Below are 27447 nucleotides of genomic sequence, written 5' to 3'. Positions count from 1 at the left end.
CCTCCTTTTTTTTCCTTTCCCCCCCCCCCCCCTTAAAAAAAAAAAAAAAAAAAAAAAAAAAAAAAAAAAAAAAAAAAAAAAAAAAAAAAAAAAAAAACCCACACAAAACCCATTTTCCTCACAAAGGTGGAATCTCTCTGTTTTGGCTGCTGATAGCTTGAAACTGTTGTGCGTTTGAAATATCATTCCCCGTTCTAAGAATCGTCTCTAAAGTTGATACCCTGTTCTAGTTCGGGAGCCCAAAATCATGAACCTGTTGGCTGGCACATACCTGTATAGGTACTTTGGGGGAGTTCCCCCTCCCCCCAACCCCGGAACAATCCAGTCCTGGTGTTTGAGTGCATACTGTTGCAGACCTCTCAAGTCTCACGATTTTGTCGTGAGACTCACGGTTTTCACTTCTCTCACGTGAGAAACAGAGATCTCACGGTAAACAGAGTAACAAGTCATTTGATTAGCGCCTGGTTTAGGACTCTTTTAGTATTTTTGTCCGTCAGTGATCAATCTCCCGGTTTACTGAATCTCCTTGACCTCATCTCCAGATTTCCAGTGCTTTGAGGTTGAGAGGTCTGCTGTTGTTTTAGTGGATACAAATTTGGACTTCTTAAACTGCGAATGTGCAAAGTGTTATGAACAGGTTATCAAAGTTGACTGTGACTTCACTCACTTGCTCACTCAATCCTTCCATCACTCAGCTGTAAAATTGTTGCAAACAAGAACAACTTGAATTCAGTGATAACATTAACTAATTTGTTGTAAACAAATAATTATATTGAACAACAGTAAGCTTAAAGATGTTTCGCATTTGGAGTCTTTTAAATACATCTGTTATATCATTTTAAAGTTAAATATTTTGAGGAATCAAAATGATAGAGACCAGACTAATAAACCAGACATTCTTGTCAAAAGCCAGACACACTTGCTGCAACCATTCAGCCCCAGTTGTGTTCAACATCAAATTTCTCCTGGTATTATCAATGCTTAATCATGAGAGAGAGATCATGAGAATAAAAACATGATCACTCAAGATGAATTCTCTTTACATGTTAAGAACTCCTCCCCAGTTCTTCTATAAGAAACATGGGAATGAGAAAGGAGAATTTGCATTTTGATGTTGGGGATTAAAGGGCTCACTGCAGTGTATGTGCATCCTTGCTTAGTCACCCATCATGGTCTGCCAATTATATCAGCTTATTGTGAAGAAAATTCAATCAAACTAAGTTCATGGAGTGCTGGTAAATACTGACCTCCTAAAATTCTCAGAATTGTGCAAAATTGTATTTTTTTCCACTGGCTTATCTTAGCCTCCCACGCAGATATTCTTTTGGCTCGTCACGCAATCTTCCCTGACAAGCCAAAAAAAACGTCTGCATAAGAGGCTAATCCTCTGATTATTACGTCCCAGTTTATTTACAGGCGCGGGCACTTGATTTTGACTGAAAAAAAATTGTCCAGCGCAAAGCCTAATCTGCCTTCGCAGAGGAAGGGCTAGTCCAAAATTCATGCATGGCTTTAGAGGGGAAGGGGACTCTGGTTCGCAAACAAATGCGCGAACATTTACAACACATTTTTAAATGTGTCGTAAGTGTTCGCGCAATTAAAATTGTAAAATCGAGGAAGTAGATAAAGAACCCGTTTGTGATCTGCACGCCTATTCCCTTATGGGACATGCAAAAAGAATTATGTAGCGTGACGCTATAGGCCGTTGCGTTACATTTTATGCAGTTATAAAGTAAATATAGGTAAAGATGAACTGGAGGTGGTTGAACATGTTGAAACGCCTTTGCTACAAATCTTGCACGATTTGCAACAAAATTTTATCTTTCGCACGCATTATCACCCTTACCCCTTTGTTTGTTCATAATATAAGCATGCACCCAGACAGTGACACATCACAGAATCACTGTCTTCCCCGAATAGAAAGAGGTCATTTAACCAAGAGAACCCGATACCCTATTAAAGATCTGATCGACAAAAATGCAATAACTCTCTCCCAACACCACGCGATTAGGTCGACGTAAACGACCCAGCTCTTAGGCATTCCTTAACAAAGGTAGGCCTTTCGCTCGATCGCTCGATCCCGGCAGAAGCGGCGCATAGAACTCGTTTGCGTTGTGTAGACGCTTCCAATGCAATAATCCTTTCTGTGTTGGAAGAAAGCGGCTGAGCTCTGGAATTGTTAAACTCTGCTGCGCCGAAAGAGTTTAACCAGGATGGTAAAAGGACGAGTTTTTCTCGTTTCAGTATTATGGATTGCAAGCTGTTCTGTGCAAGGTGGGTAGAACACATCTCGTTTTAATAAGCTTTATTTTAGATTTAAATAGCGTAGGTAAATCGTTTGTAAGCGACGAAAATCCGCGAGAACGTTTTCACGTGCCCTTTATCGAGTGAAATGAACTACAGCATTCAACAGAGACAATGCTTGTCTGTTTCAATTGTATTTGACATAAACTCACTTCGACTGGGTTCCCGCTTAGAAAATTCCGTTATATATACCATGCCGGCTAACAGTGAATGTTGATTGAAAATTATTGCGCTATTAGTTAGGTTCTGATACCCGCAGCTCGAAGATGCAGGAATTAGAAAACACAAAATTGTCTGGCGTTCATAAAATCGATTATTAGCCTCTCGACAGATCGTCTGGCATACGATCGTTTAGAAGTGTGACACAGTGCTTTCAATGTTTTTTCTTCCTAATATGCTTGTAAAATTATTACAATTTTCTTTTTACATTCTCAAGTTGCGCTAATTTTTCCTTCAGATTGTTTAGCTAGGCTAGACGCCTGTAACGGTTACGTCGGGAAAACATTCAATAATCTTCAATTTGCGAACAATAACGCGTTGATTAATAATTTTTATTTTTATTTCAATAATGTATTTTTAAAAGTTTTACTCCCGTAATAAATAATACCAGCGAAAAAAGAATGAGGATGTATCATCCTTATTTTAAACAGAAATAAAAACCCAATGATTTTATTCTCAGAGATGTACGATTTTCCGTGCGGTGTATTTACATTTTTGTAAACTTAACTAGCTTTTTCTGCGACTCTTTTTAGTGGAAGACAGACCATTAAACTGATTAAGAAATTTCACACGTCGCTTCCAAACTCTTCGCACAATCTTTCACACTAGCTAAATTATATTTGTCGTACTTGTATGCGTTGATTGTATCTCCTCGAGGCGCTTAATTTGTCTCGTTGTAAACACTGGGTCTGAGTATATTTGAGGCGCTGTTTGAAAGACAGAAAGCCTGAGGCGTGATGTCGTGATAAAATTAACTTGCTTCTCTATCTCGTTACAAATGGGCCATGAGTTAAAATTTACATTCTGCGCTGTCAGAGAACTGTGCTTGCCGCAGAGTAGTACATGTGTATTTGCTACTTATGTTTCACTTTTTCATGATATTTATTTAGTACAAGTTTCAAAATAAATAATCACCTTATAACCTCGCAAAAATACAAACAAATGTTTGGTGGAAAATTAAACAAACTGAATAAAGCGCCATTGAGATCGCACAGAAGTGGCGTGACATATATTATGTTCATTATTTTCATTTTCATTCACTTGCCTAGCGTGATCTCTTCTTCAGTTTGTCAGTTTCATTGCACTGATTACGCGCGAAAATATAAACATGCGAAAATTTACGCGCAAAAATATTCACGCGACGTCGGTTTCGTGACAAATACGAAATTTAAAACGGTCGAGAAACCCGGGTAACAAATGGCTGCGAGACTTTCAAAATATTTTATTCCTTTAGTCTCTCAAGGTCAACTCGTCGAAATCTAACAAGATTGCCAACTTAAAAGTATTTACAGTCGTTAGATGAACTGATTTTTTTTGCAAAGATGAATGAAATTTTCTCTGTTACTTTTGCGGGGGGGGGGGGGGGGGGGGGGGGGGGGGGGGGGGGGGGTTTGTCCCCCCCCGCATTTTTTTTCCGGCGCCCCCCCCCCCCCCCCCCCCCTGAGCCTTAACATTGACAAGTACATTAGAAAAGGGCCGGACTTTAAAACGCTGAAATATCACAACAACGAAGTTTGTGCATTTTCTTAAAATGTACTTGGCTTTCGTCAAATGTTTATAACTATTGTTAATCAATTCAGTGGTGTGCATATATTTTCATTGGGGATACCCTGCCAGTAACTGGTTTCGCCTACGCCGGTTGAACGCCACGTCGAACGTTTTGTGCAGGAAACAGTTACTATAAGGAAAAGGCAAGCCTGGAACTAAAGATTGTAAATAAAGCTGCATTTTTTATCCTTGAAAAAATACATGGTTTAATTATTTGTTCAATCATATCTTCAGGTAACCTACTAGTTCACTTTTTTATAATTTATACTACAAAAGTTTAATGGGCTTGTCTGGGATTAACTGCAATTTCATGACTGGTTGCATTCGTCACGCAATCGCTTCTTGATGGCGTCACGAACTTGAAGAAATACAAAGGCCAGCGACGATTGGTTGTAGCACATCTTGCTTTATATTTTATACCCTTTTTTTTCTTTTAACAGTTACTCTATCAGATGACAGCAGTGAAGAGGTACGAATGAATCACTGACTTTCCCAGTTTTAATAAATACGTCCTGTACAATTCATAAGCTTTCCTTTTCTGCAGCAGTTCTTTCGCTTGTCACGCAACACCTGCAGTAAGAAATGAGTATAACCTACTGGCGTTTCGGAAAATTGAATAAGTCCCTTCTCTATTAAGCCCCTCTCACTTTTAAGTCCCCCACCCCACCCTCCTTCTACCTCAGGAGGCAATGAAATACGCGATGAAACAGGCTTCCCCCCCTCTCCTCGTCAGTTCATTTGTATATGAAAGTGCCCCTGTAGACACTGACCATGCAAATGTCCTTGTTGCAACAAATTGACCTTTGACCCAGTAATGTAATGAATTGAAAGTTGACCCAGATTTTTCACTTTTATTTATTTACTTGCAGTGATGTACGACTTACCTTAGATTTGTTTAAATTATTCAACAGATCCTAATCAGGAGCCGAAGACAGTCAACTGAGTAAGTTCTTAGTTTGGAAGTAATTGTCACGCCATTATACCTAAACAGTTAGCCCACCCCCAAACCGCGGGGAAATTGTCACTTGTCACGCTTTCGATGCTGAATCGGGATAACTTTTTAAAAAAATAGTGTGTTATGGCTTTCTCTCCCCCAACCCCCCCCGCGCAAATTAAAAACAAGCCATAATAGTCACATCTGACATCACTACAAGCATAACAAAGGCAGTAAACCATTAAAAACAAAAAGCCAAAATTTGCAACTGCGCTTAGCGAGAGATAAGCACAAGGAATATACCGTTTCGATTTTGCGCCAGATTGATTGGTTGATTGGTTTTGCGCTTTCCCAAGTTTTTTTTACTATTTTTCGAGCTTGCCTTTCAAACGGCAAAGCTGAAGCAACCAGTCAGTCAAATTATCTTAAATGTGATAATTTCTTTCGCAGTTGTTAAAAAAAACTGTTCTTTTTCTTACTTTTCTTACCCAGCTCAAGGACATACAGACTACCCCATAATCCTCCTCCGCCAGAAATATTCACAAACTCGGTAAGTTAGTAGCAAAGTTTAATAATAAATATTTCTTTTGCCACATTTTACAAATGACCTCTTTTAGTCTTTAGAAACACCCACGTGACCCAGAACCTTTCATTTTGCACCGACGAAGGGCTATCACTGGCTTATCACTCCAACGTCATCTTTCCAAATTCGCTGTGGCAGTTTATTTAACTCTATCAACTTCACGTGTTTCATAACCTCACCAACGAGGCACAGCAGTTCTTTAGCTGAAAGCTATCGCTTTGTTTAAGGGACTATGTCACGGATTTAACAGATTTTTCAACAGCCCAAATTTATATTTGTGTCGTAGGTAAACTAGAAATAATGGTCCATTTTTATTAACAATTAATTGCAAAAGCGCGTTTGGCTGCGGATGGAAATGGATTGCAATTTAAAAATGTTAGCCAGCGTTTCCGCGCGCCTTAAAAAAATCGATATTTATAGCCGAAGTTTGATTTCTATCGCCAGATAAAGGTTATATCTTCAGTTAAATGTTTAAATCTGGACAATGTTTTTCGTTGGTAAAGTTGCCTACCACTTATTTCAATACAGTTTACACCAAGCTAAGAAACTGGCTAGAAATCCCCGTGACATAGTCCCTTTAAACAAATATATGCGAATCTGTCGGAAAATTCAGTACGAAACAGAAAGATTTCGCCAATTCTCAGTTGCAACGCAATGAGTCGTATCATAAATTTCTTCTCCTTATATAAGACATCGGCTTAATGTTAGACCTTTAACCACAGGTTGTTTAATGCATGTTACCTGCATGGAAAGTACTGCATTATCGTACCGTTTTACTGAAAAGCTAGCAAACAAATTTTACTAAAAGTAAGATGGAGGGAGAAGGAGTTTTTTGATGCGCCCATGGGAACGCATACACTTGTGTTTTAGTTTTCACAAACTACACCCTTCAGTGCCGCGCGAAAACAGGAAAAGAAATGCGTGACTTCGCTCTTCCGCTCTTCAGATTTATTTTTGCCTTTACTACAGACTCTTCCGCTCAAAGGAGAACCTGGAAGACCCGGGGACCGCGGGACACCAGGCCCCCCTGGAATACCGGTAGGTTTATTTTATTGTTCTAGTTCACTCACAATTGTAGCACCTGGCGACGAGAGGTATGCAATGAATCAAATGGGCATGCAAAAGGAGTGGATGGAAGCATAGGCGTACGGGCAATTTTTAGCCAGGGGGGGCGGTGAGACATTTGCCCAAAAATTTTTCGCAAAATGCCCAAATTTTTACGAAACAGTCAAGAAGAACGAGAGTCATACGATGCACTAACATAGGCTTACAAATGAAGTAAAAAATTCTTACACAAGAATCTATCATATGAGCTCATAAAACACGTTAAAAGAAATAGCTGTCTCTACCATATCGACGGCCGAAGATATCAACGATACGATCCATGTCATTGTTGACTAAAGAGTTGGAATAATATGCCCATTAAATGCTAATAAGTGCAATGACAAGAAATAATTAAGGCCAAGTAAAAAAAAAAATGTTTCTCGTCCGGATTTCTGTGAAAAAGAGAGCGGGCGGGCGCATTTTTTTGTTATTTTTTAATTATAATCATTTTTCTTCAAAACTAATTGACCTATTGGCTCGTGATTATTGGGTTTATTACCAGTCACGAGTACAAAACAAAATACCAAGTTGTACTCGGGTAAGGCCTACTCTGGGACCCAAAGTCGCCGTAACTTTGGGCGACTTAAGGCGACTTTAGCTTATTTTGTCCAAAATTACGGGCGACTTTGGGCGATTTTAGGTCCCAGAGTAGGCCTAGGGTAAAATCAGGCCACGACACGTTTGCTTGTACGTACACAAAATGTGGGGTTGGTTTGTTAGTGTGATGATGTTCATATAACAAGCTCCCCCGGAAAATTTTAAATTTTTAGAGCATTAAAAACGCTATTTTAGGGAATTCTGGAGGAAATTTTCTGTCATTACAACACTGAATGGTGTTTTTTATAATAATTCCTTGACATTTTGTGAATTTAACTGGCTTTAACACGCCGACTTCAGGTTAAAATAGAAAATATCTATCTCTTGGAAAAAAAAACTTCTTTAGAAACTGGCTTTGCCCAAATTTCTATTGCTGCCCAAAAAATCCGAGTTGCCCAAAATTTGGGGGGGCTGCAGCCCCCTGCCCCCCCGGCCCGTACGCCTATGGATGGAAGGTGTGTTTCATAGACTGTTCACAACCCTCTATTTTTCGATTTTTTTCGATCGATGAGCGCGGGAATAGAACGGCGAGAGAACTGGACGCCAGCGCAAAACGAGACGGCGCGAGGACTACGTGTTTCACGCAATGCTTCTCAAGCTCATTGATAATTCATCAAGTAAAAACAAAGAAAATCAAAACCGTGAAGGAGGTTTGGATACCCAATCTTAATTAGCATAGATTTTTACGATTTTATTTCTCTGTTTACTCCGTAGTTTTTGTTTCGATTGAGAAGATATATCAAACACTCGAGACAGTGTTTTATCGGCTATCCAAACACCTTAATTGAATTACGTCGCGTCGTATTTTCAACTCTCTTCTCGGTGTTTGGATATCCCAATTAAACACTGCCTCTCGTGTTTGACATATAACTTCAACACGCCCATGCATCGGTGCTTTGATTGTATGATGCCTAGCGTGCCTCTGGCAAGTAAAATGACCTGTTTCGCTGTCGTGGTTCGTTTTCCGATGTTTTTCATAATAATCAACATAATCAACAAAACCTCAGGCGTTGAGCGTGGGGTAGATGACGTCACATCGTTTTAAACTATTTAGTCATTCTAACCTTATTATGTTTTTCTAACGCATGAAATTTTTTGTCTGCTTTTCAGGGAGAAACTGGCGATGCCGGAGGTCCTGGAATATCTGGGAGATCGGTATGATGTGCCTTAGGGCCTGATAATATGAAGAAACATTGTCCCTGGTAGGATTGTTACCCTCCGTACCGAGCCACCTTGGGCGAAAGAGCTTTTCATACATTCCTCTATAAATTGCTGCGAATTGTTTTTATGACAAATGGCAAAGTTAGCCCGGGGAGTAGGATTATCCTGCGTGGAGGGTCACTCCTTCAAAGGTAGGGCAACTCTGGGGGGTGAGCCAACTTTTTCCCATGTAAACACTTTGGCTCTTTTTGACTCACCCTACCAGGGACAAGTCTAGACATATAAAACAGCATGCGTGAAACCGGGGCGGACAGGGACAACTTTCTCATATAAACGCTCGGTAAAAGATGACTCGGGTGAGATGGTAACCTTCCTACCAAAGAAAACATTTCTTCACATAAACAGGCCCTAAATCATCGAAGATTTTCCTCAAATAATCTTTATTATGTTCTCAAAAAACAATGCAGTAGTTCGGCGTGTATTTACATGTATGTTTAGGCAGAGGATGATTAATTCAGAATCAAAAAGGGAATTTTGATAATGGCCTTCCGTTTATTAATTTTTACATAATGTAATTCTGCTAACACGTATTATAGAAACATTAAGGGCGGGAGGAAAAAAAAAAAGACAAATACCCCGTAATGTACGCTTGAAGTCACAACGTTCTGGAATTTCAAGCGATGTAACATAAATTGCGCACATAGCGTCTACATACATTCTTTTGTTTGGCAGATTTTTCTAGCCTGCGTAATTATCTGACATAAAAACAGTAAAGGCTGGTATAAACGAGCGATGGAAACGCAAATACAATTGCAAGCGCAAATGCTAGGAAAGACACGTGTGAACTAGCACAACGCAAACTCAAACGCAAATGCAAGCGCAAGGAACGGAGAATTTTCCATTTTCCAGTACCTGGCTTGCTCTTGCATTTGCAGGTACCCAAAAACAAATATTACTTATGTGGTGTATCGCTCAAGTAAAGCTGGCGTAAATTTTGTAAAGCAATCAGCTTTACGCAACCTTTACATTTTCTTAATGATCTTTAAGGAAGCTTTAAGAGATTAAAAATGTTAGTAAGCGAACTTTAACTTTGCTTAAAGTTCATAAAATGCCAACTGGAAAAACGTACGAAAGGTGGTTTAACGGCCTTTAAGAACATTTAATTGATAGCTTAAAGTTGGATAACCAACTTTATGAATATTAAAGCCACCTTTAATTTTCCGCAAATGTCCATTTTCAAGCTGTGGTTGTTAACTCAAATGCAAGCGCAAACGCAAACAAGCCAAGCGTGACTTGTCCTCAATCTTAGAAAAAGACTTTAACTGCGTCTGGTTATCTTACATTCCTTGCGTTTGCGTTCTACCTGTGAACGTCGCTTGGGTTTGCGCTTACATGCGCTTGCGGGAACTAAGGACAAATCCACTGCATTCTTTCTCATGAAAAGTTTCTGACAAGCATTTTTGTGTTTAACAGGGGGATGTCGGAGCCCAAGGTGGTCAAGGCCCTCCTGGTCCCGTTGGAAATGCTGGTCCCTCGGGTATAACGCTTATTGGGGTAAGTAGGAAAGTAGCTTTCTGTTAGCATGGTAGCACAGGATAGCACTTTTCATTGTTTATGGCATTTATTTACGTTTGCAATGAATTTCTTAACTTGGTATTGAAATGATTTTTTTAAAATTCGTACCACGTCTCTATATACAACAACTTTTTAGTCTTCATTTCAATATTTTAACTTTCCTCTTCCCTAAATGGAAATAAAAAATGTGAAATATTTTTTTATTGTATACTGTCAATTTACCACTGCTTACTCATGCTCATTGCGAAAGAAAATCTTAAACTTGGTCACAGTTTACTTTTTTTATCGATGCCTAAGTTCCCTTTCAGAGCGATGGCTTAACATTCCTTTATGCAGGGTGTTAAAGCAAACCACAAGGGCAAAAGCAACGAGAATGCAAACGTTGCCGAACAAAAGGTTTAGCAAGCAGTGAAAATATTTTATTGAAGTTTACTGCAAAACAGTAGGCCCATTTTTCCCTATGTTTGAGAACGCGACCCACGACAGCAAATCTGGATTATTGCATTCTTTATTGCGATATAAATAACTTTTTTTTTAATTGGTGTTGTCTCCGAAATCGCCTAAGAACCCGGTTTTTGGTCAAAAGCAAGAAAGCGGACTCTGGCCCAGTTCTTTTAGCGATCGTCAGCCAATCATATTTGAGCAGAACCGCGTTTTTTGGTGCTGACCAAAAGAAATGCGGGCTCTCAGTGTGGACGAGACTGCGTCGTTGACTTGGTTGAATGAACATTCCACTAAGACTCGTTTACTCAGTTTGCGTGACGAGCCCATTGCCGAGGAATGACATTTAATGCCATCTTTTATGATTGACAGGCACCAGCAGGCACGCTCCTGACACAAGACGAGATTGACCAAATCTTACAAATATGGACCTCAATGCAACAGCAAATAGTAAGTTGATTGCATTAATGTTTAATGCCAGTATGTGGGGTTTTATACCTAATTGCCTTCTTATAAAATTCCCTAAATCATCCCTTTGGGTGCTAGATAAATGTAGACATTTCAGTGTGTAACTGTTAGGGTCTGTAGGCTGTCCCAAAGATGCTCGGCAACTTTTTGGCAACTTTTCATCTTTCAAGCACATTTTTTCCTTTCGAGCAACTTTTTTCCCTCGAGCAACTTTTTACAATTTCTCGAGCGAGGACTTCCGAAGATTGTCAAAATGTTGTACGAAGGTCATACGAACGTTTCGGAGCATTTTTCGAATGTTTTCGAAGATTAACGAAAGTTGCCGAAGATTTCCGAGGAATTTCAGAAGATGCTTCAAGTTTCGGATCATTCAGCATTAAAAACTTGCCAGGAAACACGACGTCATCGGTGTTTTCACGATTGTTCTTAGTAAAAGAAATCCTTGTAATCCAACAGATGTTGGCCTTAAAATGTTATTTAGATATTTCTGTTGCAGTTAAATTGCATGAAAAAGCTTCTTAGAAATCTTACCTTCAAATGAAATTAGCATATATTTGGAGAATTTTATTATTTAAAAGCAACGTCTTGGATGTTTTTAGAGCAACTTTTAATAAAGAAACTTCGAGCAACTTCTTGGGAAATTCCGTTCATCTTTGGGACAGCGCTAGTCGCTGTTGGTAATTAATTTGTCGATATTTGCTTCACAAGGGAAGTCCGAGAGAGTTGCCAATAAAAACGTTGCATTTTGGCGCACGAAGTGTTTTTTGTATATTTTTATGTTTGAGGCTTTAGCATCATAGATGACCATTTCTAAAAAGTGATACAAGAAGTATTGTTGCAAACTGTTTGTTGTCCTTACCGTTTCTCGTAACCCGCGGCTGGAAGGGAACATTTACTGGTTCAAAGTTAACAGCTATATCTTTAATACTATGTTTTAATTGTTTGCGATATAGGGAACTTACGGACGAAGAGGAGAGATCGGAGCTATCGGACTCCCGGGAGAAGCCGGTACCCCGGTATGGAACAAAAATAATACCGTAAATGCGCAAATTAGCACCCGTGCGCGTATTTTATTTTCCAAGTCAAGAGTGGGGCGCTTATTTGAGGGGGGGACGCTAATTTGAAGGGAGGGGTGCGCTTATTGCGTTTTTAAAATTTCGGTCGGCGTAATATGACAGTGTTTGTATTTCAAGTGAACACAAATAGCAAAACTGGGAGGGCGGAGGGGGAGGGGGTGAGCTGGTGTTTGGTGTTCAGGAGATCGTGACTCTTTCGTGACATTGTGCTTTTTTCAAAGTAAAAAAAAAAAAAATGAGTGACGGAGGTGTATGCAGACTTTACCTTCTTATCGGTTGCTACTCGGGCACCAAAAGTCACAACAGAGCAACAATCTGTCAGAGACTGCACGGGTCCAATTTTCCGAATCTTATGCGTCTCGCTCTTCAACTTTTTACAGAGTCTACGATCAGTGCGAAATTTCGCCGGAGTCTTAATTTTTTTTATTGATTTTTAGGGACTTCCAGGAGAACGAGGACCGCGTGGACCGAAAGGAAGTCAAGGCGAACCGGTGAGTAATGTGAAATATATACACGACGTTTTTGGCAATTAAATACCAGAGAAAACCAGGTTTATGAGAAAAGTGCGTTCCAATTTTTCTCCGAGATTGTTAGATAATTAAACAGACGATAATTTTTCTAATGTAATAATATTTACAGACTTTCCAACTGTTATTTTAATTGTGGATGTGATAACAAAGATGCATTATCTTTCTCAACGGACTGGGTTTCTTTTTCAGGGCCTTCAAGGTGATAGCGGACCAACAGGAGACCCGGGGAGGCCTGGAAAGGACGTTAGTGTTGACTTCAAGTATTCTTTTAAAAATTTAAAAATCTGTATCTCTCAAAATTATAGCGCAACCACTGAAAGCGGCGCCACATCCATACTATAGTGTTTTCCTCGATACGTTTCGTTGATGCGTCATCCTCGTCCACCAGAGTCCACGATCCTTCTGGTCTGCGCCAGGAATCGAGACCTCTTGCCGGCTCCAACACCGGAAGTCCGCGATTCACGGACTCATTGTCAAATCTGACAAATCTGATCGGCTGAAAATACAGAACGAGTACTCTGCGCATCGGGACCGTCCAGAGGTCTCGATCCCTGAAACAGACCAGAAGGATCGTGGACTCTTGGGACGAGAATGTTGATGCGTTTTCTCCTATCGTCCATACTCTTTCCGTTTTATTATCGTCCCTAGAGCCCCCGGTCTCTTTTTAGCTGGCGGGGAAATGCACGAGGGAAAGGCTCGAAAAAGGTGGCTCCGGGGACAAATGATTTGATTGGCTAAGTTTCAACAAAGGGAATTAAAAAACTAGCCAATTAAATCAACCATTTCAAAATCTCTTCTCTGAGGACGAGAATGTATCCGTTTTCGTTGATGCGTTTCCGCCTATCGTCCACACTGATACAATCGAAGACTCTCGGTCGTTTTCATCAAAAAGGCGTATTTTTGAAAACGCTGTTCGCGTAAGTAAGTAACTGTGTCAAATTTTCTAGCACTTGATCTAGTATATACACAGCGTGCAGACTTTCGTTGATTTCGATCGCATCAGTCTGAACGATAGGCGATAACGTATCAATTAAAATGCATCCACAAAAACGCATAGGCTGGTTATTATATGATCGCCCGATCGTTTCTATCGCATCGATCGTTTGCAAATACTGAGACGATCGTAGGCGATCGAAGCGAACGGGGATTCTCACTATGATCGTCCCGATCGCCTGGTATGAGGAAAGACCTACGAAAAACAATCATTTTAGCCCTCAGCCTTCAATGAAAGAGCAAAAGTACAAAACTCGTGGCCTCCTATCTTTTCACTTATTGCAGTTTTACGGCGAAGAAGGGAAAGAGAAGCTAGAACGATAGAACACGGGCGATCCAAGCGATCGTGATCGCCCCAATCGCCGTAGACGTAAGCGATCGTCTGTGTAGTGTTCTAATTTAATCGCCCAGATCGCAAGAAAACGTTTTGAAGTGACAGAGGCGATAGAAACGATCGGGGCGATCTTTTGAGAACCAGCCTTCAGGGTGGACGGGACCTTCGACAACGTCAGTCAATCACAGGGCAGACTAATTGGTCCGAATGCATACCCAACGGGTTCGAATGATATTCTTACAAATATTTACGCCATCAACGTCTTTGTTACATTTTTTAAAATAAAAGACATCTTTTGTGCCTAATTAAATGTTGACAATTTTATTCCAGAAACAATATATCTCACCAAAAAATTACTTTTACCATTATCGTTTGAACTTTTTAACAGTAGTATCATGTAAACTCAGTGTTGCTAATTTGTTTGGTAAAATGCTTGTCAAAAACTGTCTTAATTCGCGCTTTCAAAAAGCCAATCATTTTAGTTTGTATTAACATCCTAATCACATGTAACGAATTCCTGAACTGATGTCCCAATGTATATTCTAGATGAAAACTTTCATGCTTTCCTTCTTGGAACTGACTGGGTTGGTTTTTACGTAAGGCAATGACTGACCAAACGTTTTAAATACAAGATGAGCCGTAAACGGAGAATGGTGATTGTACAAATCCCTCAACGTCAACGTAAAACTCCTCTTCTGTGGAAATCTTTCGATTCAACATTTCTCTTTCCAAAGATTCTTTGCCTCCAAGTAAATCTCTGTCCGTATCATAGACGCACGCAAAACTTTGTTGATGATATGTTGTGTGGTGTAGAAAGTTTTCCGAAATCATGTTGTCTGCAGGACTGCTTTTAATTTCCTCACCTTCGATCAAAGTTTTTGTAAAGCCATTGAAATCTTCACATAGAGGTGGCGTTTCATGCAGGCATCCCAAATAATCGACTTCATCGCTCAACAGCTGATTTTGCAGACGAATTGCTTCCAGATCATTTATATGCTCTGCAATTCGCTCCTTCGTCATCTTGATGTACCTTGCCGTTTCTCTTAAAATTCCGGACCTTGACAATTTCTTGTCGTCCGAAGCCAGTGTCGGCACGGATTTGCGAAGACTTTCAAAACAACCACGAATTACGCCCCTTCTTTGTTGTTCCAATGCATTGTGGTGCGCTCTCCTGCCAGCAAACGAATTTCTCGACTTCGATTTTGTTGTAAGCTTTCCTTTCTTTTTTTCCAGAAATTTGTCATCCTGTATTTCAGGAAAACAAAACGGCTCCATCATTTTGGTGCAGTGATTTAATTTTTTTGATACACAGTTTGCTTGATGAGGGTGAATGATGCAACAAAAGATGCAAACAAATGCCTCGCGAGGCGCAGAATTTTGTTGAAACAATGCAAAATCGTGCATTCATTTTGCACGCTTACACGTGCCTACCTCGCTAATGAACCTCGAATATTTTTTGTCCCTTGGCAATTAATTACTTTGTTTGCGGTGATTGTTGGCGATCCGATAATCTCGCGCATTTGTTATTTTTATGAGAAAAAAAAGCTCCGGTCCAAAAAAGTCAAAAGTAGACTGCGGTGCTCTTTGCGGTGAATTTCTATAAATTCAGACAAGAAACCGCAGCGCGCATTGACCGGGTGGTCCTGGTAACAAGCGTTTGGCAAGATGGCGGCAACAACGGCGCCTTCGTCGACTTCCAGAACTTTTAAAGTAGAAGACAGACACTCACAGACTTTCGATTTGACTCAACCGCACATTTCAAGCCTTCTGAGAACCTACATTTTTATTAGCTAAACGTCACAGCTGGCCTTAAAAGTTATTATGGCTGTATGGGTGGCCGATCGCCGGCGAAGGTAATCTGAAAATTTTGTCTTTGTAGTTAAAAGTGAAAGCTTTTAAAATGTCACCTTTTTCGGTAAAATAAAGTCACTTGTTTGTGATAATAATGGGATGTCAGTGTAGCACTCTCACGATTAGCAGATACCCCCATGCGAGGACACAATCCTTGCAATTGGGGTACATTATAAGCTTATGATACGTCTTGTACGTACTAAGCTTCTAATTCGCTTGAATTTTCCCACCGAATTTTCAACAACTGTTCAACAGTGAGAACCGAGGGTAACCGATGGAAAATTGGACCAAACAGGCAGAGAATTGTGTTTTTTTTTTTTTGAAGCGATGACGTGGTCGAGCTTTATGCCGGAGCCCTTGGATCGGTTCTGTCGTTCTCGTTCGAACAACCGAATAGGACTGGGAACTAACTACAGGGAGAACAAAGATTAAGTTTAGCACAACAAGAAATCGCCGCGAAGAACACAAAGCAAAATACTCCTAGGAAGTTAAAAAGGACTAATAAAAGATATGAACGAAAGAGACAAATTATATTTGACAAATTCTATTAGATTCAGTAAACAGACAGATGTACAATTGACCTGTGTAAAGGAGAATAATGCGCCAGATAGAAGAAATATGTTGCTTTTGTTTCGGGGTTACTGTCCCTTCTTCTGTGGAATAAATTGAAATGCCAGTTGATTTTTTTTCCACCGAAGAAGAGACAGAAACCCCGAAACGTATGGAACATATTTCTTTTATCTGGCGCCATGTTCACCATTTAAAATCAGCATATAAAATCACTGTTTACATGCGCTACGCAGTCGCTCGAAATCATACAATGGGTCTGTGTGGTCCGGTCAGAGACAGAACTTGACCTTGCATATCCGGTCGCTCGCGAAAGGTATCGTGTATCGTAGATTAGATGTCACGCTATAAGGTAACGCAACTAGAATAAAGCGCATAGCTTGAAGAAAGTTTTCATTTTTCTAACGAGGTGCAATAAGCACACAATCGTTACAAATGGAAAAATGTATGGTGCAAAGATAATATAAGCAGTGACCAAAAAGTATCCGTAAAGCGAGGTAAACTTTGTATGAGAGCGTTTCACTTGGGTCACAGAAAAAAGTGTCCGTTGTCTGTTATTAACTTAATGTTAGAGAAAATGTGTGGACAAACAAAACTGTTCGTATTAAGCGGGCGCCGTAAAGCGGTGTTCCACTGAACTTTAATTTAAGTTAACATGTTTTTGACAAATTTCCTAAAAATATTTAAAACCCTTTGTAAAACGTCATCGCTTCTGCATGCATTGCGTGCCAGTTATTACTTCATGCTGCTAGGCTAGAAGCAGAATTTTTTAAATACATTCATGTATCTATAAGAAACAAATAAAAAATCAGCTTGCTAGACAATTATTCATCACGAGCTATCATTATCAAGGGCCAGATGGCATTTAGATGTTTGGAACGTAGCTACGAAACCTGTATACTACGAGCAGTCCCTGTTTTTTTGCAGAGTCTGTTGAGTATGAGGCGAAAAAGTAAATGACTGTGCAAAAAAGGGGACGTCTGCTCGGCTCGTCTCCATATAAAATTAATCCATGGGTACTGGCAAATTTAATGCTAAGGTAGCCCTGTGATGGACTAGCATTCCATCCAGGGGGAGTAGAAATACTTCTAGTTGCTTCATGCTACTGAAACCAGGATAAGCTCTAGCCTAATGGGCCCCCGGGGGGGGGACTCCCATATGAAACGGACGGGGATGCTCGTCGGAAATTTTGAAAAGAACCCCTAAAAGAGACCAATCTGCGTGTGGCTCAAGCCTTTCTTGACCCCTAAAAGATACAAAAAAACTAAGAATGGAGTTTATATTTGTATATTTCTTCGTGTGTAACCCTAAACGAGACCATTATGGCTAAAAATATTGGCGTTTTGGGCGTTTTTTTCCTGGAACACCCTAAGCGAGACCAAAAGTCCGAAATTTACACCCCTAAGCGAGACGACGAGCATCCCCGTCACTTTCATATGCGAGTCCCCCCCTTGGGAATGGGCCACAAGGCTCAAATGCAGACTTAACCTTTTAATGTGTTACTTTTTGTTTTTTCAGGGTTCTGAAGGTGCAGTTGGACAGCCAGGCCCTACGGGACCTCCCGGGGAAAAGGTGCAAAGTTATTTACACTTAAAGTAACTGATAGTTTTTCTACAAATGTTTGCTAGAGAAAACAGATCATCAAATGGCCACATGTAAAATTCCCATCAGGGCTCGAGACTAACGGTAGCCAACTAGCCAAAGGCTAGTAAAAATGCAGTTTTGGCTAGTAGGTTTGGGTTTTTCACTAGCCATTTTGGCCAGTGAAAGGCCAAAAATCAGGCATTAGTGGCAAGAAACTGCATTTATTAAAATCGTCTCTCAGAGAATATAAGTAACAAGTAAACTGTTGACATTACAGAATGTGAAGCTTTAAGCAATCTAGTTGACAAAAACGCATGTACATGTACAATTTTTATAGTAAAGAACAAAGCCCAATTTTGTAAGAAAAAAACATGAAGATTTAAGGAACATTTTACGGCTCAAGGTTTAAACATTATCGCACATTGTTTTTTCCCTCCCCCCCCCCCCCCTTAAAAAAAAGAACTATGCTTAAAAATTGTGGCTAGTAGAAAATAAGTTTTGGCTAGTGAAATCAAAGCTGTCACTAGCCACTTGGCTAGTTAGCAAAAAAGTTAGTCTCGAGCCCTGCCCATGTAGGGACACATCAGATATTAGAGGATTGGGGGGGGGGGGGGAAGGAGGGCTAGAACCTGGGTTGTTGTGGGAGTAAAAGGTACAGAAAGGGGCAATTTCAGACCTCTTTGTCCTCTACACTTTATAGTAGTGCTTTAATATGTCATCAGATTGGAATTTTTCAGTTCGAATATCAGATACATGCAATACTATGTCACTGTGGTGAGAGATGCCTGTTTAATTCATCCAGCTGCAAAATTGTTACCTGACAATCAAAAGTTTATTGCCGTAATTGTCTTTTGCCTTATACAGGGTGATCAAGGGCCAAGGGGGCAGTTTGGTATGATGGGCCGTAAAGGTTCAAGGGTAAGTACTTTCTTTAAAGTTGCAAAAAATAAAGAAAAAATAAATGTAATTATTGGTTCAACAGATGTATATATAGGTATGTTAAGTTATGAAAAGGAATTTAATTAAAGCTGACCTATTGTCGAATCACACGATTCATAATAAACAAACAGACACCTTAGAGTCACCACCCTTATTTTAATTTGTAAAATAATAAGTAAAATGTTGAAATTTGCAGCTTCATGCATATAGTTGATGACCCAGGTCAAATGAATATTAAGTGAACATTTATTTTATTTTAATTTATCCTTTAATACATGAACATTTTTATTATAAAGCTCACTGAGGGTTACTCTACAACTGTAGAGATGTCATCAGTGAACTCATTCTATCATTAATTTTATGGAATTAAGAAATTTCTGTCTGTTTGAAGGGAAAACAAGGCAAGCAAGGGGCAAAAGGACCAGCAGGTTTACAAGGTGAAAAGGTAAACAACTGATCTCCATTATCATCCCTTTAAATGATATAGAAGCAACGACTTAAATCTAGTTTATATGTACACAGTCTTTTATTTTAGTCCAGGTTTTGGTAAGTGCGCATATATGAAGAAAAAGGTTTTCTGAGTCACAAATGTTAATTAAAAGTGTACTGTTGATGACATACCAGGACAAAACTAATTAACTACAGTCACTGGTCATTTGCTAAGGGAGTTTAATGTAACCTTGTTCTCAGGGTCTTTCTCTCCTCACCTCTCCTTGCCAAGAACAAGAAGGGGGCGGGGAGAGAGAGAGCCTGGGAATGAGGATGAGTCTTATACTGTCAAGTGCTGTCAAGAAAGCCATCAAGACCTGTTTATTTTCAAAAACGTTTTAATTGTACATTTCTTAAACTTTTTTAGCTTGTGAATTTAAATTTTAAATTTTTAGCTTTTTTTATTTTTTAATTATATTGTAATAGTGCGCAATTGAGAATTTTTAAATTGATAATTGTGTTAAGTTAATTATTTATTATTATTATTTGTTTATTATTTTTTATGATGTCTTTGTTCACCTTATTCACAACCCTGGCCAAACCCCATAAGTCAGAGATTGTTTTGTTCTGACAAAGCAAGATCTGGGAGAGGGTCTCCTAATTTGTCAGAGCATTCTTGGAGGCCCAGGGCTTGCTTTTTTATCAAAAGGATAAAAACGTTTTAGCACTGACTATTCCTCTGGATAAGATTGCCCTCCTCCCACCCCAACTTCTGCGCTTCCAAGTTAAATTGCAATAAATTAAATTTAAATTTGTTTGATACCTTAGGGTGAGCAAGGACCAGCTGGGCCAAATGGTGCTAATGGCGCCATGGTAAGTTGAAATTTAAATTGCTATACTCTTCAGCTTCAATGCCTGACATTAATATTTCATTTCAGAATGATTTTCCCCCAAAAATCCACAAGATTATTGGGAGTCCTGTCGTGAGGCAACAAGAAAAGATAAAAAATTGTTAGACTCACAGCAGAGTAATAATAGTTAGGCTGTTGAACTCTAGATTGAGAGTTCTAGATTTGAGTACTAGACAATTTACTCTCACAGTATCAATGACTTCCAAGAGAAGGAACTAGAAGATAATCAAAATACACCAGAACACACCAGAGGGTGTAATAATTATTCTCGCATGCTACAGAATCCTGGATATAGAGTTTTCTGTGGGCCATTTTGGTTCGAGTGTATACTTACTTGTAATCTTGTTACCAGCCATAAGTCTGTTAAAAGTTCATGTTTGCAGTAAAAGGTTTGGTAAAAGACAATTAGTACTTACAGAAATTTGAGTAAGGGCATTGAATTCGAAAACAACTTTTATCATTCATATCATCTTACCTACCCTTCCTTATCTACCTACCTACCTACCTACCTACCTACCTACCTACCTACCTACCTACCTACCTACCTACCTACCTACCTACCTCCTGCCTGCCTGCCTGCCTGCCTACCTACCTACTTATTCACCTGCCCACCCACCTGTACCTACCTACCTAACTCAACCTAACTGCCTGCCTACCTGCCTACCATCATCAATAATTTGTAACCAACCTATATACTTACAGATGTGCTAAATACTTTGATGTTGCGACTTTCTTACAGGGTGAACCTGGCAAAAGAGGATCGCGAGGGCCAGCTGGTGACTCGGGTCCCAAGGTACAAGCGCTAAAAGAAATCAGTTTTATTTAAAACTAGTTGCTTTACATTTGAGATATGCCATATCTTGGGTGGTGTTATATGACAGCTTGAGGCCTTTGTAGCACATGTCATAATAAGTTTTGATCATGTAACGCCACTACGTACAGCAGACTACTAAATGTTACTTTTCATTCAATAGGGTTTGATAGGACCCCCTGGACCTCCTGGATCTCAAGGACCAAAGGTGCTGTGATTAGTATTCATTTACTAGTAGTTCATTCTTCAGATTTTTATTTTTATTTATATAAAGTATTGAATAATAAATATTTTCTTTGAAATATTGTACCTCTGGGTAATCTAAAATTCATACATGTCCTTCATTAAGACATTTTCTTCCATTGACAAATTATATGGCTTAAAGCTAATTAGTGTCCCATTATAAGAGAGAGGACTTTCATAAGAAAACATATTTCAGATGAAATCATGGTCAGTGAAAATGTGACTCTGTTCAAACAGATAGATAGAAAGTAGACAACAGTAATACATACTTGTACTAACTAACAACGAATGCAAGCAATTACACGATCCTCACTGCACCCTGTGCCTACCAATTTAAGCAACTGGGGAAAAGAAGCCTGTAAATCAAACATTTAGAGCTTCAACAGGATTCGAGCCCATGACCTCCCTGATACCGGTACGATGCTGTACCAAATGAGCTATGGAGCCACACACTGGGTGGGCCAGGCCACTATGTGGTTTCTGTCTTTCCCATGAAGAAATAGATAAATGCCCATTTCTCTCTTATGTGTTGGTCATTTAAAACAGGGTGCTGTTGGATCACCTGGACAGCAAGGAATTGGAGGAGCCAGAGGACCTAGGGTGAGTATCAAAGTCTCAGACCTCTATACCTCAATGAACCAGGAATCTGGAGATCAAGGTAAAAAAATGGGGAGATTTTGGTAAAAACTTGGAGATTGATCAACTGACGGACAAAAATGACTAAAAGCAGTTGCTAATCAAGATAAAGTGTTTGTGTCCTGTCCTGTTTTTTGGCTTGTGTCTTCTACATACGGTCATCTACTGTGTGTCTAGCGATGAAACTAATAAATACCTTTACTGATCATGGATTTACACAGAATTGGCACAATTCAATCGCCATAGTAAGCCACAGATGACATTAACAAGAAAAAAATAACATGTATCCTTACAGCTTGTGACTCTGTCTCCTGATTGTGAGATTTTTGTGTCTTATTGTGAGACCGTGCGATTGAACCAAAAAATCGCATCAGTCTCGCGGCAAAATCATGAAACTAGAGAGGTCTATCACTTCTAATGACAGAATGAGCTAGAATGTTAACGTTAATGAATACTTTTGAGAAACTGTTGTTTCACCAGGTAATTAATTTATTATACTTATAGATAATAAATTATTTGTTTAAAAAGTTGATCAAAATGTTATCGGATATATTATTTTATTTTTCTCTAGGGTGATCCTGGCGTAGATGGGCCAGAGGGTGAAATGGGGCCGCCGGTATGTTCAATGTTAACTTCTTCACCCTGTTTGTGTTTTGATTGTTATGTTGGCCAATATCTATATTTAGTGGTTTAGTGTGACACCACAGAGTTTTGAAACGCTTCAAATTTCTAAACCTCCAGGGCCGTACCTAGGAATAAGGTACGGAATAAGGTTTCCTGGTGGGGGCAACTTGTTGTTTTTTTTCTTTAGTTTTCTTAGTTTTTTAGTTTACCTGGCGGGGGCAGTTGCCCCCTCTAAACCTCCAGGGCCGTACCTAGGAATAAGGTACGGAATAAGGTTTCCTGGTGGGGGCAACTTGTTGTTTTTTTTTCTTTAGTTTTCTTAGTTTTTTAGTTTACCTGGCGGGGGCAGTTGCCCCCTCTAAACCTCCAGGGCCGTACCTAGGAATAAGGTACGGAATAAGGTTTCCTGGTGGGGGCAACTTGTTGTTTTTTTTTTCTTTAGTTTTCTTAGTTTTTTTAGTTTACCTGGTGGGGGCAACTGCCCCTGCCAGGTGAAACAATAAAACAGCGGGTGAAACAATAAAAACTTAAAGCAAATAATGTAGCTGGTGCAAAACATGAAACAACGTGTGTTAGTAAGTGACGGTTGGTTTGGGTTTTACTTCTGATTGGCTGAGAAAGTGGCATATTTATTAAGTTTTTTTATACCAATCATTAAGCATAGTTCTGCAGTGATGCAAAATCAAAGCAAATGCGAATTACTTTACTTCAAGTAAAATCCACTCTCAACAATTGATTTTTGTTTCTGGATAATACTGGAATGTCACATTTTATGTTAAGCTAGCTGTTTTGTCTTATATATATATGATAACATGTTAATTCAGAGTATTTTTTGTAGGGCTTACTAGGTGCTGATGGCCCTCAGGGACTTCGTGGCATGCCTGGAAATCCTGTAAGTACCAATTTTGATTTGGCTGTTTACTCTTGACCCAAAAAAAGAAGTAAGTGTTATAAGTAAAGTCTGTGTCCGAGCCATGAGGCCCATACAGTCGGAGCTTATCCCGGTTTCCGTAGCATTAAGCGACTAGCAGTATTGCTACTCCCCCCTGGATGGGATGCTAGTCCATCGCAGGGTTACCCCCCAGCAGTAAATTCGCCGGTACCCATTTATACACCTGGGTGGAGAGAGGCACTGTGAGAGTAAAGTGTCTTGCCCAAGAACACAACGCAGCGCCCCGGCCAGGCCTCGAACCCGGGCCGTTCGACTCGGAGTCGAGCGCGCTAACCATTAGGCCACCGCGCCTCCCACAAGTGTTATAAGTACTGTGAGACAAATAAAAACAAAAACTGTCATGTCTTGAAGCATTTTATTTATGAATATAGTGGCAATGTTACATTTAAAAAGTCTAGAGTGTTTCTGTCAGCAGTTTGTTATTGCTGCAGGCTTGCAAAGGGTTTCAATGGTGCCATTGGGCTTCACTGAGTATTATTTTCCTCTTTATGTATAAAGCGTTTGATATAAACATTTCAATTTCAAATTTTAGAAACCAAAGATATAAATATAATTACGTAGAATAGCCATACTTCACTGTATATTATGTCACAATACAAAATACAGCGTTTATGTTGACATTTAAGCTACCAGAATATTGTCAGCCTATAGCCTAGTCTATGCCGGATGTTATAACTTTTCTGTTCTTATTTGTAACAGGGACTCCCAGGTCCAGATGGAGCCGCTGGAGAAAAAGGTGGAAGTGTAAGTGAAGTTATTGATTTTGTAAATGGTGGTCTATTTTAATCAGCTTTTCGCTAGCACTTATGGATGTAGTTAGGTGTTGTTTTGAGGTACAGCTGAATCCTGATAACTCGAACCCTCAGGAACTTGAACTCCCGCTAACTCGAACCTTTTTCGATTCCCCTTCAGGTAATTTTCTTACTAATTTTACCCTCGATAACTCGAACTCCCGACATCTCGAACCTATTTCGATTTCCCTTGAAGGTTCGAGTTATCGGGATTGAACTGTATATAAATTCACATGTATCTCATCATCTTCCACTGGGAGTTTGACAGGATCCTGGCCCCAGTGGGGGGACTCCCAAATGAAACCGACGAGCAGGCTCATTTCTTTTCATATTCTCACTTCTGGCCTTACTTAGGGTGTTCCAGTCAAAACACCATTTTTTTGGCCGTAAAGGTCTTATTATTAAGGGTTGCACACAAAGAAATATACAAATATAAATTCCAGACAAGCATCCACAACAACCTCTGCCCCTTGCACTTTAAATTGTGATGTTAATTACCCGGTACTGAATAAGTTTGTCAGACTGTTTACACATGTGCCTAATCATTTGTTTTCTGCAGGGTCCACCGGGCTCACAAGGACCTCCAGGACCACAGGGAGACCAAGGGCCGAAGGTAGGACAATAAGTGACTACATCTTGAGACAAACCTTAAACAAATAAAACTACGTAACAGATGTATTATGTATCTTATTGACCAAACACTAAGGACACACTGGGAGATTATTGTACAGGTCTTTGATCTCTGTTGACAACACTGATTGTTCATAGTAGAGTTTATATGCCCTGAGCACTGCAAGTTAAAAGGAGATGCCCTGAGCACTGCAAGCTTAGTTAAAAGGAGATGCCCTGAGCACTGCAAGCTTAGTTAAAAGGAGATGCCCTGAGCACTGCAAGCTTAGTTAAAAGAAGATGCCCTGAGCACTGCAAGCTTAGTTAAAAGGAGATGCCCTGAGCACTGCAAGCTTAGTTAAAAGGAGATGTCCTAAGCACTGCAAGCTTAGTTAAAAGGAGATGTCCTGAGCACTGCAAGCTTAGTTAAAAGGAGATGCCCTGAGCACTGCAAGCTTAGTTAAAAGAAGATGCCCTGAGCACTGCAAGCTTAGTTAAAAGGAGATGCCCTGAGCACTGCAAGCTTAGTTAAAAGGAGATGCCCTGAGCACTGCAAGCTTAGTTAAAAGGAGATGCCCTGAGCACTGCAAGCTTAGTTAAAAGGAGATGCCCTGAGCACTGCAAGCTTAGTTAAAAGAAGATGTCCTGAGCACTGCAAGCTTAGTTAAAAGGAGATGTCCTGAGCACTGCAAGCTTAGTTAAAAGGAGATGCCCTGAGCACTGCAAGCTTAGTTAAAAGGAGATGTCCTAAGCACTGCAAGCTTAGTTAAAAGGAGATGCCCTGAGCACTGCAAGCTTAGTTAAAAGGAGATGCCCTGAGCACTGCAAGCTTAGTTAAAAGGAGATGCCCTGAGCACTGCAAGCTTAGTTAAAAGGAGATGTCCTGAGCACTGCAAGCTTAGTTAAAAGGAGATGTCCTGAGCACTGCAAGCTTAGTTAAAAGGAGATGTCCTAAGCACTGCAAGCTTAGTTAAAAGGAGATGCCCTGAGCACTGCAAGCTTAGTTAAAAGAAGATGCCCTGAGCACTGCAAGCTTAGTTAAAAGGAGATGCCCTGAGCACTGCAAGCTTAGTTAAAAGGAGATGTCCTAAGCACTGCAAGCTTAGTTAAAAGGAGATGTCCTGAGCACTGCAAGCTTAGTTAAAAGGAGATGCCCTGAGCACTGCAAGCTTAGTTAAAAGAAGATGCCCTGAGCACTGCAAGCTTAGTTAAAAGGAGATGCCCTGAGCACTGCAAGCTTAGTTAAAAGGAGATGCCCTGAGCACTGCAAGCTTAGTTAAAAGGAGATGCCCTGAGCACTGCAAGCTTAGTTAAAAGGAGATGCCCTGAGCACTGCAAGCTTAGTTAAAAGGAGATGCCCTGAGCACTGCAAGCTTAGTTAAAAGAAGATGCCCTGAGCACTGCAAGCTTAGTTAAAAGGAGATGCCCTGAGCACTGCAAGCTTAGTTAAAAGGAGATGCCCTAAGCACTGCAAGCTTAGTTAAAAGGAGATGCCCTGAGCACTGCAAGCTTAGTTAAAAGGAGATGTCCTAAGCACTGCAAGCTTAGTTAAAAGGAGATGTCCTAAGCACTGCAAGCTTAGTTAAAAGGAGATGTCCTAAGCACTGCAAGCTTAGTTAAAAGGAGATGTCCTAAGCACTGCAAGCTTAGTTAAAAGGAGATGCCCTGAGCACTACAAGCTTAGTTAAAAGGAGATGTCCTGAGCACTGCAAGCTTAGTTAAAAGGAGATGCCCTGAGCACTGCAAGCTTAGTTAAAAGGAGATGCCCTGAGCACTGCAAGCTTAGTTAAAAGGAGATGTCCTGAGCACTGCAAGCTTAGTTAAAAGGAGATGTCCTAAGCACTGCAAGCTTAGTTAAAAGGAGATGTCCTAAGCACTGCAAGCTTAGTTAAAAGGAGATGTCCTAAGCACTGCAAGCTTAGTTAAAAGGAGATGTTCTGAGCACTGCAAGCTTAGTTAAAAGGAGATGCCCTGAGCACTGCAAGCTTAGTTAAAAGGAGATGCCCTGAGCACTGCAAGCTTAGTTAAAAGGAGATGCCCTGAGCACTGCAAGCTTAGTTAAAAGAAGATGCCCTGAGCACTGCAAGCTTAGTTAAAAGGAGATGTCCTGAGCACTGCAAGCTTAGTTAAAAGGAGATGCCCTGAGCACTGCAAGCTTAGTTAAAAGGAGATGTCCTGAGCACTGCAAGCTTAGTTAAAAGGAGATGCCCTGAGCACTGCAAGCTTAGTTAAAAGGAGATGTCCTAAGCACTGCAAGCTTAGTTAAAAGGAGATGCCCTGAGCACTGCAAGCTTAGTTAAAAGGAGATGTCCTGAGCACTGCAAGCTTAGTTAAAAGGAGATGCCCTGAGCACTGCAAGCTTAGTTAAAAGGAGATGTCCTAAGCACTGCAAGCTTAGTTAAAAGGAGATGCCCTGAGCACTGCAAGCTTAGTTAAAAGGAGATGCCCTGAGCACTGCAAGCTTAGTTAAAACGAGATGCCCTGAGCACTGCAAGCTTAGTTAAAAGGAGATGCCCTGAGCACTGCAAGCTTAGTTAAAAGGAGATGCCCTGAGCACTGCAAGCTTAGTTAAAAGGAGATGTCCTGAGCACTGCAAGCTTAGTTAACAGGAGATGTCCTAAGCACTGCAAGCT

At 40.1% G+C, this 27447-nt stretch overlaps 2 protein-coding genes across 4 annotated transcripts in view; one reads left to right on the top strand and one right to left on the bottom strand.

Moving 5' to 3' along the window:
* The first annotated feature begins 1977 nt into the window (after positions 1-1977).
* The window catches only part of LOC144630720 (uncharacterized), a 65761-nt gene continuing 40291 nt past the window's right edge, over positions 1978-27447 (top strand). For 2 of the 3 annotated variants that reach the window (XM_078489108.1, XM_078489102.1), the window contains exons 1-22: positions 1978-2274; positions 4512-4540; positions 4983-5014; positions 5498-5555; positions 6558-6626; positions 8400-8444; positions 9924-10004; positions 10839-10916; positions 11888-11950; positions 12448-12501; positions 12730-12783; positions 17804-17857; positions 18734-18787; positions 19200-19253; positions 20066-20110; positions 20888-20941; positions 21123-21167; positions 21749-21802; positions 22410-22454; positions 23301-23354; positions 24114-24158; positions 24765-24818. In XM_078489108.1, coding sequence (XP_078345234.1) covers positions 2214-2274; positions 4512-4540; positions 4983-5014; positions 5498-5555; positions 6558-6626; positions 8400-8444; positions 9924-10004; positions 10839-10916; positions 11888-11950; positions 12448-12501; positions 12730-12783; positions 17804-17857; positions 18734-18787; positions 19200-19253; positions 20066-20110; positions 20888-20941; positions 21123-21167; positions 21749-21802; positions 22410-22454; positions 23301-23354; positions 24114-24158; positions 24765-24818 — 1182 coding nt within the window. In that variant the 5' untranslated portion in view covers positions 1978-2213. Of the gene's footprint in view, positions 2275-4511; positions 4541-4982; positions 5015-5497; positions 5556-6557; positions 6627-8399; positions 8445-9923; positions 10005-10838; positions 10917-11887; positions 11951-12447; positions 12502-12729; positions 12784-15579; positions 15721-17803; positions 17858-18733; positions 18788-19199; positions 19254-20065; positions 20111-20887; positions 20942-21122; positions 21168-21748; positions 21803-22409; positions 22455-23300; positions 23355-24113; positions 24159-24764; positions 24819-27447 lie in introns of those variants that run through there. The other variant, XM_078489109.1, reaches the window with a different exon arrangement.
* LOC144644046 (uncharacterized) lies at positions 14489-15178 on the bottom strand. The gene has a single exon (XM_078503486.1). It carries the CDS (start codon positions 15143-15145, stop codon positions 14489-14491), a length of 657 nt encoding a protein of 218 aa, XP_078359612.1. The 5' UTR covers positions 15146-15178.

Source organism: Oculina patagonica, chromosome 1 (genome assembly GCF_052425735.1).
Source record: "Oculina patagonica isolate OP01 chromosome 1, crgOcupat, whole genome shotgun sequence".
Taxonomy (NCBI): Eukaryota; Metazoa; Cnidaria; class Anthozoa; order Scleractinia; family Oculinidae; genus Oculina; species Oculina patagonica.
The sequence above is the reverse complement of the archived record's forward strand: the minus strand, read 5'-3'. Positions and strand labels throughout refer to the sequence as shown.

Bases quoted from the DNA above. Each gene is read 5' to 3' on its own strand.
- LOC144644046 (XM_078503486.1), bottom strand. From the start codon at position 15,145: ATGATGGAGCCGTTTTGTTTTCCTGAAATACAGGATGACAAATTTCTG.